We start from the raw sequence: 14781 nt of genomic DNA, 5'->3' as shown, positions 1-14781 counted from the left end.
ATGATGGCTCCGAAAGCCTTTTGGAGTGGGTCTGTGGACTGAATATTGAAGTCACCAAAAATTTTAATATTATCTGCCATGACTACAAGGTCCGATAGGAAATTAGGGAACTCAGTGAGGAACGCTGTATACGACCCAGGAGGCCTGTAAACAGTAGCTATAAAAAGTGATTGAGTAGACTGCATAGATTTCATGAGTAGAAGCTCAAAAGACAAAAAACAAGTCAGATTTGTTTTTGTAAATTAAATTTGCTATTTTAAATGTTAGCAACACCTCTGCGGGATGCGTGGGGGATATGGTAACTAGTGTAACCAGGAGAGGCCTCATTTAACCCAGTAAATTCATTAGGCTTAAGCCATGGTTAATTTTTTAAAAATGTATTTAACTAGGCAAGTCAGTTAAGAACAAATTCTTATTTACAATGACATCCTAGGAACAGTGGGTTAACTGCCTTGTTCAGGGGCAGAACGACATATTATTTCCTTGTCAGCTTGGTGATTCAATCTAGCAACCTTTTGGTTACTGGTCCAATGTTCTAACCACTAGGCTACCTACCACCCCAGTTAGGCCAAGCACATCAATAATGATCAGTGATTAGTTCATTGACTAAAACTCCCTTGGAAGAGAGGGATCTAACATTAAGTAGCCCTATTTTGAGATGTGAGATTTCACAATCTATTTCAATAATGACGGGAATGGAGGAGATTGCGAACAACGCCATGTTTAGTTTTGCCCAACCTAGATTGAGGCACAGACAGTCTCAATGGGAATAGCTGAGCTGACTGTTGTCGTGTCTTTAGCTAAGCCCAGATAAAATAATTCAATTTTCACTCTTTTCACTAATGGCCAATGATTGCATCTTATTATATTTAGCTACCCGTTTATTACATTTTTATCATCATAGATTCCCAATTTGCACAAGGACAAGGCTACTACTAGGCTACTTTTGCCTTCTTACCAAGCAATACTTCAACCACTAGAAACTGCAAACACATGGTCTAAAGTTTGCGGGAGGAGAAGCACATTCTCAGGTCAAGTTCAGTTTTTATAAAAGCTAACTTTTGCATGAACTGGCGCACGCACATTTTGGGGCATATTTTATGCGTATACAACAATAAGAAATGAGGCCCCTGACAACTTTAGGACAGACTGGATGATGGAATGATCTTTCCAATGGGTTGCTCCAGTGACCTTGCTTCAGGATGTCGCACTGCTGGTCTTTGGGGCCTTGCTTCAGGATGTCACACGGTTGGTCCTGGGGTCTTGTTTCGTCGCTTGGCTGGTCATGGGGGATGGGCCTATGGAGTAGAATACATAGTACAGGATACATAAAATGTATTTTTTTGGAACCTTGTATGACAGCTCACTCAAAATTTGTGTACTCCAGCCTTTTATGATTAAAATGCATACAACATGAGTTGGCATTCCATGCCTGCTACAGCCTACTTGGACATCTCCTGGAAACATGCTCTGTGTGGCTTCCAAGGGACAGTCTCTGCATTCTGGTGGATTATGGCAGAAAGGCTCCCTATGACATCCCCTCAGATGGATGTGACAACTACTGTATACAAACAGACCTTTACTGTGATGGCAATTGATGAAGTTTAATCTGAAAACCAGTAGACAAAAAATACATTTTTAGGGCTTCAAACGGTCTTGAGCGAGTGTATAACATGTGACCTTGGTGAATTTGTAGTCTACAGTCAGCGATTACAGGGAACATTGTTCACGGCACTAATAGGGAAAGGAGCAAATGCAAAATTGTACCTTCTGACATTGACAACATCTCAGCACACAACACTCCAGAGCTACAAGGCAGCACACTGGCAGATACGCCAAAGGCAGTTCCAAGTAAAAGCAAAACACACTAAATCTATTCAGAGATAAGAGCAGACAACTGCCATAGTAAAGGGCTGGCCCTTTCCAGAAAAGACAAGCCCCTACCTAAGGTGGACAATATGGGTTAAGCATTAGGATCGTAGTCATTCCAAGAAACCATGCAAAGTTGCAGCACAGGTTTGCTGCAGACAATAATTAAAATCAACAAAATCAAACTCCACAGACAGACAAGGGGACCCAACAGGCAAATGTACATAGCAGTAGAGCAAAAACCACAGTGACAAACCACACAGCCAAGCATCAAGCAGTGGCAGAAAATCAATGAACAGCACCAAACAATCCTATAGCCAAAGGCACTTCCAAGATGAAAGAAATCTAACACTGCCTGGAGGAACACATTGGCATCCATGCTTGATTTTGATTTAGGGAGGTGAAGTAGCATCGAAAATTTGGATTTAATACTTGTGCTGCTCTGTAATGTAAATGTGTTTTTTTAGGAACTGTCTACCAATTTCGGACATACCTTCCGAAGTGGTGAAAAAAAGAGGTGACACTTTAATACCCTGAGACGGAATGTTACTTTAAATCAACTGTACTTATAAGTTATTAACTGTAAACATGACTATGAACCCTGCTAATATTCAAGCAAACCTTCAATGCAGGAAAGTATATTGTAGCGATCCTTGCTAATGAGCCACTTTGCACTTAACCCTATTGCCGCGATGCGAAGAGTGGTTGCCTTTTGCGGCCCTGCCACTGCCCAGTCATGTGAAATCATTAGATTAGGGCCTCATTTATTTATGTCAATTAACTGATTTCCTTATATGAACTGTAACTCAGTAAAATCTTTGAAATTGTTGCATGTTTTTTTAATTTAAATTTTGTTCATTTTATATTCATTTCAGTTTTTCCCCCTGTAAGAAAGCCTTTCTCTTTAACTTCTTTGGGATTGGTTTCCCTTCCACGGGACGGTTGAGCTAACATAGGCTAACGAGGAGAGTGCACAATTTTGAGCATGAAAAGTTATTAATAAAAACAAATTAAGCACATTCCTACAGTCTTGACACAACATTTTGAACATAAATGCAATGGTTCATTGGATCAGTCTAAAACTTTGCACATACACTGCTGCCATCTAGCATGTAGAGTGTAAAAAATGTCTGTCCTCGGTTGCAACACTCAAAACCGAGTTCCAAACTGCCTCCGGAAGCAATGTCAGCACAAGAACTGTTCGTTGGGAGTTTCATGAAATGGGTTTCCATAGCCAAGCAGCCTCACACAAGCCTAAGGTCACCATGCACAATGCCAAGTGTCGGCTGGAGTGGTATAAAGCTCGCCGCCATTGGACTCTGAAACAGTGGAAAGGTGTTCTCTGGAGTGATGAATCACGCTTCACCATCTGGCAATCCAACGGACCAATCTGGGTTTGGCAGATGCCAGGAGAACGCTACCTGCCCCAATACATAGTGCCAACTGTAAAGTTTGGTGGAGGGTTGTTTTTCATGGTTTGGGCTATGCCCCTTAGTTCCAGTGAAGGGAAATCCTAATGGTACAGCATAGAATCATCTAGAATGTCATTGTATGCTTCCAACTTTGTGGCAACAGTTTTGGGGAAGGTCCTTTCCTGATGCAGTGTGACAAATCCCCTGTGCACAAGCAAGGTCCATACAGAAATGGTTTGTCGAGATCGGTGTGGAAGAACTTGACTGGCCTGCACAGAGCCATGACCTCAACCCCATCAAACACCTTTGGGATGAATTGGAACGCCGACTGCGAGCTAGGCCTAATCGTCCAACATCAGTGCCCGACCTCACTAATGCTCGTGGCTGAATGGAAGCAAGTCCCCACAGCAAATGTTCCAACATCTAGTGGAAAGCCTTCCCAGAAGACTGCAGGCTATTATTGCAGCAAAGGGGGACCAACTCCATATTAATGTCCATGATTTTGGAATGAGACGTTCAATGAGCAGGTGTCCACATACACTACATGGCCAAAATGATCTCTCCAGTCGGAAACAAAATGGAATTTAACTTTGAGGATAAAGTTCAGAATGACACAATTTCATGTGTACAACATATAAAAGAACTGCTTCACTATACTGAGAGCATTGTCATTTTTAAAAGGACGTGTTTGGGTGTTTTTGGAGCCTTTTGTTAAAGTTTTTTCAGGGCTCCCATACTACACAATGAGGATGAGAAGGAGATTTGCTGTTTGGGGTAAATTTCTCAAAAACATGTGAAATCACAAAAAGGGTGTCTGTACCCTTTACCCTAAAATTTCATTTACATAAATAAATGAGATTTGATTGTAAAGAAAAAGAACCCTCAAAATATTTTGGACAAATCCTTTATTATTTTACATACAAATGTGCCTTGTTGCAACTCATAAAATAAATTAACTTAGTTCCTACTGTACATTCATTTCCTCTCTTCCTTTATAAATGTAACGCATGGTAAAGATCATGTGTAAGAACATTCAGGTAACCTTAGCAAAATTTCTTTTACTGAGTACTTTTTAAATTTGCTACATTTTACTTGAGCAGTTCTTACACCAGTAGTTGTACTGGAGTAAAATGTCATTAAAGTAACAGTACTTCTACTTGAATAAGATATTTTAGTACTCTTTCCACTCCTGGATTTTGGTAATATTACTGAAGTATTTTATACCAAAATGACATGATACATGTTTTGCTCATGGATTCATTACCAAAATTAGAACATTTGCTTGTTTACAAATTTGAAATATAACCACTGGGCCATGAAGCTCATTTAAATGACCAACTAACAACAATCAAGGTAATGAAAGACTAAAGGATGTCAGTTTTCTCCGGGAAAAAGCAGGCGGGGGCAACATGTGCAATCTAGCTCGTTAACACATGGTGTAGCTTCCAGCCTCCTGCCTGCAGTACTAGCGGGTCGTCCGGTAGACAGTGTCCTTGTTCCCCTGCTGGTCAGGCACAGTTTTCTCGAGTACACAGCAGGCGGGAGCGACATCATGTGCAAGATATTTTTTTAATTTGACCTTTATTTATACAGGTTTTTTCTCATTGAGATAACTGTCACGTCCTGAACATAGAGAGTCCTTATTTTCTATGGTGGAGTAGGTCAGGGCGTGACTGGGGGGGTTAGTCTAGTTTATATTTTCTATGTGGGGTTCTAGTTTTGTTTTCTATGTTGGTGTTTGGTATGATTCCCAATTAGAGGCAGCTGGCTATCGTTGTCTCTAATTGGGGATCATATTTAAGTAGCATTTTCCCACCTGTGTTTTGTGGATATTGTTTATGGGTAGTTATATGTCAGCACACCATTGTCGTCACGTTTGGTTCTTTCTTTATTGTTTTGCTTAAGTTTCACTTAGAAATAAAGATGTGGAACTCAACCTCCGCTGTGCCTTGGTCCGATAATTATTATTTTGACGAACTTGACAGAATATCCCACCACAACAGGACCAAGCAGCGTGCCCAGGAGGAGAGGGTAACATGGACTTGGGAGGAGATTCTGGATGGGAAGGTTTCCTGGACTTGGGAGGAAATCCTGGCAGGACAGGATCGCCTTCCTTGGCGGGAGACGCAAGGAGAGAAGGGAGGACAGCGACAACGCCGGTGTTTGCGGCCACAGAAAAATCCCCAAAGTTTTTTTTGTTGGGGGGTGGTCGGCGGAACCGGGGAGGGAGCCAGAGCCTGTGTGGGAGTCGATAGAAAAAGGTAATGAGAGATACCGGAGAAAGGTTGTGGAAAGAAGTATGCTGCAGCGCAGGCACGTTGAAAAGCGCCTTCTCAGCCCGGCACCATCTGTGCCAGCTCTACGCACGTAGTCTCCAGTACGCCTTCACAGCCCAGTACGTCCTGTGCCAACTCCACGCACCAGGCCTCCAGTGCGCCTCCCCAGTCCGTTACGTCCTGTGCCTGCTCCACGCACTCGCCCTGAAGTCCATGTCACCTGTTCCGGCTCCACGCATCAGACCTCCAGTGCGCCTCCCCAGTCCGGTACGTCCTGTGCCTGCTCCACGCACTCGCCCTGAAGTCCATGTCACCTGTTCCGGCTCCACGCACTAGGCCTCCAGTGTGCCTCTCCAGTCCAGAGCTTCCAGCGACGGTCCACGGTCTGGAACCTTCAGCTCCAGGGCAGGAACCTTCCTCTGTGCTGACAGTCAGAGTACAGCGTCCAGTCCAGCTCCAGGCACAGGAGCCCTCCTCTGCGCAGATGCTCAGTCCAGACACGGCGTCCAGTCCAGCTCCATGGCAGGAGTCTTCCTCTGCACCGATATCCAGTCCAGCACCATGGCAGGAGTCATCCTCTGCACCGATGTCCAGTCCAGCTCCATGGCAGGAGTCTTCCTCTGCACCGATGTCCAGTCCAGCTCCATGGCAGGAGCCTTTCTAGGTCCAGTCCAGGCACAGTGTTCATGTCTGGATCCGAGGGATGAGCGGGTTCTTCGGCCCGCACCAGAGCCACCACCAAAACGCCATTAGTCTAGTTTATTATTTCTAATTGGGGTTCTAGTGTTGTTTTTCTATGTTGGTGATTTTATATGATTCCCAAATAGAAGTAGCTGGTAATCGATGTCTCTAATTGGGGATCATATTTAAGTAGCATTTTTTCCCACCTGTGTTTGTGGGATATTGCATGTTAGCACTCCATTGTCGTCACGTTTCGTTTATTCTTTATTGTTTTGTTGTGTGGTTCACTTACTTTAAATAAAAAAGATGTGGAACCCAGATCACACTGCACGTTGGTCCGAGTATGCTTCCAACGATCGTGACAATAACATCTCTTTTCCAAAAAAGACCTGGTCCAATAGCAGCAGAGGGAACAAAGTTTCAGACAAAACATCTTACATACACTAACACAACATTAAAACAAAACTATAAACACACGACATTAAAAACACAAACGTCTTGACTAAAAACAGCTGGCCTAAAAACAATTACACTCTTCTATGATATATAATCGATCAAGTGTTTAAACTCCCAACGAAACTAGATCATCACATTTTAAAATGATCAGGAGAGAATTCCAGTACCACGGAGCGAAGTCACAAACTATTTCTACCATGACCTGTTCTAATTTTTGGTATGTTAGAAGCAAATCAGAATGAGACCATAATTGATATTTATTTACTGACCTGACTAAAAGAGAACAGAGATAAAATGGCATTTTACCCAATATGGCCTTATAAATCAGTGTATACCAGTGTTTAAGCCTACGCAAGGTCAATGATGACCAGTCAACAGCGCTGTAGAGATCACAATGATGTGTTCGGTTCATTACAAATCAGAAATGTCTGAGGGCTGCCTGATACACTGAATCAAGTGCTCTCAGGGTAGTGGCTGAGGCCTGCATATATATAACATCTCTAAAACCGACAGTAATGTACACCGTACTAGCTCCTTCCTGGCCTCAAAAGAAAAACAAGCCTTATGCCGGTAATAAAATTATATTTTCAGCTTGAGCTTTCTTATCAAGTTCTCTACATGCACAGTGAAGCTCAGCTTATCAACCCACACACCCAAATATTTGTACACTTTAACTTGCTCTATAGTATGTCCAGCCAATGTAGCAATGACATGATTTGTAACATGCCTGGCATTTGAAAATACCATGCATTTTGTTTTAGCCGAATTTAGAACCAGCTTTAAAATCATACAGATTGTTGTATGATGTTAAATGTTCTTTGGGCATTTTCAAAAGCTAAAGATAAACTACTACCACTTGAATAAAGAACAGTATCATCTGCATAAAAATGAACATCCTCTGTTTCAATAAGATCCCCAATGTTGTTGATATACAAAATGAACAACACTGGGTCCAAAATAGAACCTTGCGGAACACCTGAGCACACCTCTATGGAGGTACACATTGTGTACGATTTGATAGGTAATTTATAAACCAACCTAGAGCATGACCAGTAATTCCACAACATTTTAACCTTTGCACTAACACAGCATGGTCCACGGTGTCAAAAGCCTTCGACAAATCAATAAAAACAGACACACAATGTAACTTCTAATAAAGTGCACAGTAGATGTAATTTAAAACCTTCAAAATTGCTGAAACAGTGCTGTGGCCAGACCTAAAACCTGATTGCATTCCATTTAAGATGTTGTTTTCTTGGAAGTAGGCCTTTAGCTGCTGACTAACTAAGGACTCCAGTACCTTTGACAGTACAGACAATTTTGATATGGGTCAATAGTTGTCAAGTAGCGAAGGATCTCCATCTTTCAGGAGAGGTAGTATAAAAGCAGATTTCCATAACTTGGGGAATTCCTTAACATCAAGCATGAGGTTAAAAATACATGTTAAGGGGGGAGCAATGATGTCTGCAGCTAGGTGAAGGAGGCGGGGGTCTAGTTCATCAGGGCCAGGGGATTTTTTAAAATCAATTTCTTTCAGGGCTTTACACACTTCTGAAACAGAGAAGGATGAATAGGATAACCTTTTCACCTGGTGAAGGAGTGCACAGGGGTGTCAGGTAAATTCACAGGGGGCTCAATTATTTTGAGCCCCCTGTGACCTTTTCAAATAAACTGCCTGCATCTAAAAATGCTGATTCAAGGCTTTCAGAATGGTTCTCTCAATCTGTGTGTCTACCAACAATTGTTTGGGAAGCTGTGTATCTTTTTTGCACTCCAAACCTTTCACTACTTGCCAAGATTTGGATGGATTATTTAAATTATGTGAAGTAAATTTCACGTAGTGGTCTGCTTTCAATTTACGGATCATAGCCACACCCATATTTCGAAGACGTTTAAAAGCCATCCAATCATCTGCCGAACCAGTCCCCCTTGCTTTAGCCCACATAACATTTATTTTCCTGATGATTTTAGTAAGTTCCTTAGTAAACCAAGGGTTCTCTCTGCCCTTAATCCTGCATTTTTTTTAAAGGGTCATGCCTATTGCATACATCCTGGAATGCGTTGTGGAAGTAAGAAAAGGCTAGTTCAACATCAGAGATTAATTCCATTCTATTCCATTCAATGCTATACATCATGTAAAAAACCTTGAATATCAAACTGCTTCCAGTTTCTTTTCGTAATAACACGTGGATATTTCTTAGGAATTTTACCATCTCTCACACAGGCAATAGCACAGTGATCACTTATGTCATTTGCAAAAATACCAGAAGCATTAAAACGACGAGGAGTATCAAGTCAAATCAATCAAAGAGGATTTCAGAGTTAGTTAGTTAGCACACGGTGTCTCTCCCGCCTGCATTGCTAGAGGGGGCGACCGTTAGACAGTGTCCTCCGCCAGTTGGGCACTCTTTTCCCGCAGTTCTGTTAAAGATGGTGATGGCAGGTGATCAGCCGGCGGGAGCAAAGGACACTGTCTACCGGTCGCCCCCGCTAGTACTGCAGGCGGGAGGCTGGAGCGACACCGTAATACTCAGATAATACTTTTTCCCCCTTTTGACCCACATTCAAAAGTGTCACACAAACATGAAGATGTCGTACTCTAGGAGGGCGTTCATGCAGGAACCAATGAGGTGCTCGGGGGGTCGTTCATGCAGGAACAAATGGGATGCTCGAAGGGGGGCGTTCCTGCAGATGTATTAATGCCCACATGTAGGACATAACCCATGTAGCAGATATAGGATATGGTAAAAAGAGTATGTGGCCTTTTCTGTAGCCTACAGGCTGGATGTATGACAATGAGATGGACACTTTTTACATCATGCAGGTTTCTCCGATCAAATAGCCTAACCTAAACTGCGCTCAATCAAATAAAATAATTAGCTGTCATGTTAACAAACAACATATCCTAAAAACAGGACATGTCAAAGTAAAATGGACAATATGGAATGGGCAATCAACTATTGTCCAGCAGTTTCCCCCCATTGTCATGATAGGTGGTTTCAAGTTTGTATCCAATTTCTGACAAGCTGATAATAACGAAAAATAAAAAAACTTCTGCATTTCTCGCTGTGTAAACACATTGGACATCACGATAACTCCTGATAAAGTTGGGCTGCTGTTATTCAGAGCTTAAAATAGCCAAATTGATTAGTCACAGGAATTAGGACTAATCAAGCCAATTGCTATGGCCTGTTTTACAAACAAATTATTTTTGTTTCTGTGCCGAGTTGTTTTTTTGGAGTTTTATAAATGGTCGGCTTACCACTTGGTTAAGGATCATATCACCTCTAGCTTAACTGTCACCCTAGACCCACTTCAATTTGCTAACCGCCCCAATAGATCCACAGACGATGCAATCGCCATCACACTGCCCTATCCCATCTAGACAAGAGGAATACACATGTAAGAATGCTTTTCATTGACTATAGCTCAGCATTCAACAACATGGTACAATCCAAGCTCATCATTAAACTCGAGGCCCTGGGACTGAACCCTGCCCTGTGCAACTGAGTCCTGGAATTCCTGACGAGCCGCCCCAGGAGGTGAACGTAGGATACAAAACCTCCACACTGGGGCCCCACAAGGATGCATGCTCAGTCCCCTCTTGTACTTCCCATTCATCCATGACTGCGTGGCCAAGCAGACTTCTAACTCAATCATCAAGTTTGCAGATGACACAGCAGTAGTAGGCTTCATTACCAACAATTACAAGACAGCCTACAGGGAGGAGACTGAGTGCTCTGGGAGTGCAAGGAAAATAATCTCTCACTTAACATCAACAAAACAAAGGAGATGATTGTGGACTTCATGAAAGAGGGAGAACCCCCCTATCCACATCGACGGGACTGCAGTGGAGAAGGTGGAAAGCTTCAAGTTCCTCGGCGTACACATCACTGACAACCTGAAATGGTCCACTCACACAGACACTTTGGTGAAGAAAGCACAATAGCACCTCAGGAGGCTGAAGAAATTTGGCTTGTCACCTAAAATCCTCACAGCCTTTTACAGATGCACAATCAAGAGCATCCTGTCGGGCTGTATCAGCGCTTGGTTCCTTCAACTGCACCGCCCGCAAATGCAGGGCTCTCCAGAGGGTGGTGTGCTCTCCAGAAGGTGGTGCGGTCTGCTCAACACATCACCGGGGGTAAACTACACGCAATTGACAGTGAGAGGACGTTTTTTTTTTGTTGTTGCTGAGTTTACATATTTTCAACTTTCATTCAGAACCGAAAATGAACCTGATTTCAACATCCGCAAAATAGGTATTTTTCAACGTCCGGAAAATAAGCATTTTCAACGTCCAGACAATACCCTTTCACATTTAATTCAGAACCTAACTTCAATTAGTTTTTTTTTTTTTTTTTTGCTCCTTCCTTTGGCGGCAGAAGGCTCGGCACCGGTTCTGTGCTCTCCCCACTATTTATTGTTTCTGCAGTGAGGATTCACCATCTTCAGATAATGATTATGTAACTTATTTGCAGATAATCGTCTTTTGAATGTCTAAAACAGAGGTACAGTAAGCAAATCAGGAGTCAAATGAACGATTTTGTTTTTTACCGATGCGATTCGGTTCCTACCATTTAACATAAAGAGCCGTCCAAAAAGCGCAGTTCGTTCGCGAACGTCCTATCACTAGAAGGCATTTGCCGCATTTGATTCATGAACAGTTGCGACACAACCATTCAATAATTTGAATGTTGCTCAACTGTGTTCTAGTGTTAATCGGAACTTGGAAAGTCTTAATATGTTTGACTTGCTAACTGGTTGAATGCGGCACACATCAGCCCTAAAAGCAAACCTGTGAAGCTAATTTTGACTTTGTGGCTGTGTTATCTAGTGGAAACCCGTGAACTCTGCACTTATCCCCCTCCCGAAGAATATGACGTCAAAATACTGCGACTCATTTGAATCGCAGGTTTTAAGGATTTTTGCAAGGCTTTATTGTTTGGGTAAGGTATTGTGTTTACATTACATATTTTGGGAAGTAAATTAGCATCATAAGCCTATATTTAGACTTCTGACTTGCCACACCAGACTAATCTTCTATGGTTAAATCACCACGACAAACAAGGATACTGAATTGTGCCATCTTCACACCTAGCTAGCAGGCAACCAAAACATCCAGAGATGGACAGTGAAGTTCAAAGAGATGGCAGGGTTCTTGACCTTACAGATGATGCTTGGAGGGAAGACCGCTTACCTTATGAAGATGTCACTATCCCATTGGTATGTAAAACCCTTTAAACAATGTTTATGCTGTAGATGAGGATTAGCTAACTTGATAACTGCTACATGACGTTGGTAATTTAGCTTCTAAAACGGTTTCACTCAATTATGAGTTGATATATAATTCGGGAATATGAATGATGATGACAGCATCAAAAATGTATTCGCTATTTGATGGAAAATCAAAATCGCTGATGTCTGAAGCCCAAAGAACTTTTGGACAACACTAAACAAGTTTACGTTATATAGCTAGAAAGCACTGTTGTGCGGTTACACGCGCCTTAGCCCTTTTTAATCATTTGCACCCTCACATTTACATCTGCTCTGCCAAATATCCAGATCTAACTAGTAACATATCTTCAATACAGGATTCTAGTTTAGGATGGATTATAGATGGGGTAAACGTGTAACGGCACTGGCGATTTATAAACGTATGTTTCATGTTGCAGATGGAACTTCGACGAGGAAATACAGATATTAAAACCAGCTCACTGCCTGGCCTCAGACTAAATGTAACAGTAAATATCCGGGACATTCAAATTAGTGTGTTACGTTTGGTATGGTTACTTAAGGCAAAAACCAAAAGGAGGGTGGGTATATAACGAACGTCTAAAAAAGCTTGCGCTTTTGAATCAACATTTGCCACAACAAATTTGAATTCGTAACATACACATTACTAAGTGGAGTTTTAGATGTACGTACAGAATACTCTGAGACCAGGTAGAAATACGAGACATTCAGACTTGCCATCTAGTACCAGTCTCATACATACCTTTAATCTGCTCACTGTTGTAGTTTGCTGGTTCTCTTCTCTCCCTGGTGGAATCAAATAGAGGAAATGCCTTTGGCATGAGTCCTCTTTTATCTGGTTTCAGAAATATGTTTCTGAATAAAATGACTTATGCCTGATACTCATACTTCTGTATAAAACTGGACAACACTACCACAGGTAGTTGGTGGCGTGTTAATGGCTGGAGCGGAATATTATCATATACATGGTTTGATGCCATTCTATCCATTCCAGCCATTACTATGAGCCGTCCTCCCTTCAGCAGCCTCCACTGAATATTACTATACTGAAAAAAAATTATGCAAAGATTGTTTCCCTCATATGAACTAACTCAGTACAGTCAATTGAAATACATTTATTTGGCCCTAAACTATGGATTTCACATGACTGGGAATACAGAGATGCATTTGTTGGTCACAGATAACCCTTCCTAAAAAATGGGCCTCAGTATCTCACTGTATTTTTGTACATTCAAATTGTCATCAATATAATGCAAATGTGTTCATGCCTGCCCATACCATAACCCCACCGCTGCCATGGGGCAATCTGTTCACAATGTTGACATCAGCAAATCATTCGCCCATGCGACGCAATGCACATGGTTTGCGGCTGTGAGGCTTGTTGGATATAAACTCTCCAAAACGACGATGTCTTATGGTAAAGAAATTAACATTCAATTCTCTGGCGGACATGCCAATTGCACGCTCCGACAAAACGGTACATTTTAGAATGGCTTTTTATTGTCCCCAGCACAAGGTGCACCTGTGTAATAATCATGCAGTTTAAATCAGCGTCATTATATGCATTCTTGGCCAAGGAGAATGCTCCTGAACACATTTGTGCACAACATTTGAGAGAAATACACTTTTTGTGCATCTGTGATTTTTTAAATTTGAGCTCATGAAACATGGGACCAACACTTTACATGTGTTTATATTTTTGTTCAGTCTAGTTTGCTCTCATGTGGTTAATACTTTTATTTTTTCCTGCAGAGCGAACTGCCTGAAGCTGAGCAAGATAATGGAGGATCAACAGAGTCTGTGAAAGAACAAGAAATGAAGTGGTCAGATTTGGCTCTACAGAGTCTGCACGAGAATACACCTAACACTGGGACTTAGCTACTCCGTGGATGGATACGGTGCCCAATCCAATGTACCTGTGGTTGAACTCATCTGTAATTTCCTCTTCCAATGGTCAAAAGAAAGTCATTGTGGTATTCTCATTCATGTAGAAGGACCCCCCCCCCTCTCAAACCCACAATTTGTCTCGCAGTTCAATAACTGAACCTGGATTGAAGCATCCTTGGACTATTTGTAGATTTTCTTATTGGCCCGACAGAAAGTCTAAAAACTGAGTATATTCAATGAAGCAAAAATAAACAACATTTCATATGTCAACTTTTTTCTCTCTAGTCAAAGGCAATGCATGTCACAAATACATACTCATGTAATTGGCTCCTAAGAAGGACATTGCACTGACTAACTACTGTACATTTTTGAAGTGTTTAACATGTCAAGACATCTCAGGGAGCTTTGTGTTATGACAAATAAAATGTGTTTATGACACAGGCTCAGGGTCTCAAAGTAGCGTTGAACATTCAACACTACAATTTAACAAAAGAACCCACTGACAGACATTTTCATTGTTATTTCCTGAATAATTTTATTTGTTATATCCAACAGCATAACTCTCCAGTTACTGAGGCAAGAGATGCTTTTACATTCAAACACAACTAGGTGGTTATTTAGCCACTTACTGTGCCCCACAACAAAGGAGGGACATCTGGGAGTATTCCGTTTAAACAGGTAGGGACCATAAGGCAAAATAGAACAGTACCTTCACAAGCCAATGGGCGTTACAACTGAAATATAGTCCAAGGTTTTCAAATGCAAAATGACCTGCATTTGAAATTGAATGAGATGAATCTGAATCCTCTGCCAATTTGACTGGCTACTGACTAAATACACTGAAAGCAGACAGTTGATTCCATAAAAGTTCATCCACATTTTCTTAAATGGTCCCAAACATTTGTCCATTCAAATTAAATTATAGTTTACTTCTCTTGGAACAT

The 14781-nt window shown here is 41.6% G+C and overlaps 1 protein-coding gene and 1 long non-coding RNA gene across 4 annotated transcripts; one reads left to right on the top strand and one right to left on the bottom strand.

Annotated features, from left to right (window-relative positions):
* Nucleotides 1–737: 737 nt before the first annotated feature.
* Nucleotides 738–12736, bottom strand: LOC127906289 (uncharacterized). Its single transcript, XR_008060741.1, has 3 exons — nt 12693–12736; nt 6531–6627; nt 738–1298 (listed from the first exon to the last, which is right to left on the bottom strand). It is a non-coding gene; the product is annotated as an uncharacterized LOC127906289 (long non-coding RNA).
* anapc13 (anaphase promoting complex subunit 13) lies at nt 11514–14107 on the top strand. 3 transcript variants are annotated; one of them, XM_035781994.2, is made up of 3 exons: nt 11514–11643; nt 11796–11920; nt 13703–14107. In XM_035781994.2, the coding sequence occupies exons 1-3, from the start codon at nt 11574–11576 to the stop codon at nt 13826–13828; spliced, it is 321 nt and encodes a 106-aa protein (XP_035637887.2). In that variant the 5' UTR covers nt 11514–11573; the 3' UTR covers nt 13829–14107. The 3 variants fall into 3 exon arrangements, with proteins under 3 accessions (XP_035637887.2, XP_035637888.1, XP_052313726.1); XM_035781995.2 differs by having other exon boundaries at nt 11517–11643; nt 11800–11920; XM_052457766.1 differs by lacking the exon at nt 11514–11643 and having other exon boundaries at nt 11650–11920.
* The last annotated feature ends 674 nt before the right edge of the window (nt 14108–14781 follow it).

This window comes from Oncorhynchus keta, chromosome 12 (genome assembly GCF_023373465.1).
Source record: "Oncorhynchus keta strain PuntledgeMale-10-30-2019 chromosome 12, Oket_V2, whole genome shotgun sequence".
Classification (NCBI taxonomy): domain Eukaryota; kingdom Metazoa; phylum Chordata; class Actinopteri; order Salmoniformes; family Salmonidae; genus Oncorhynchus; species Oncorhynchus keta.
This window is presented reverse-complemented; position numbering and strand designations above follow the sequence as displayed.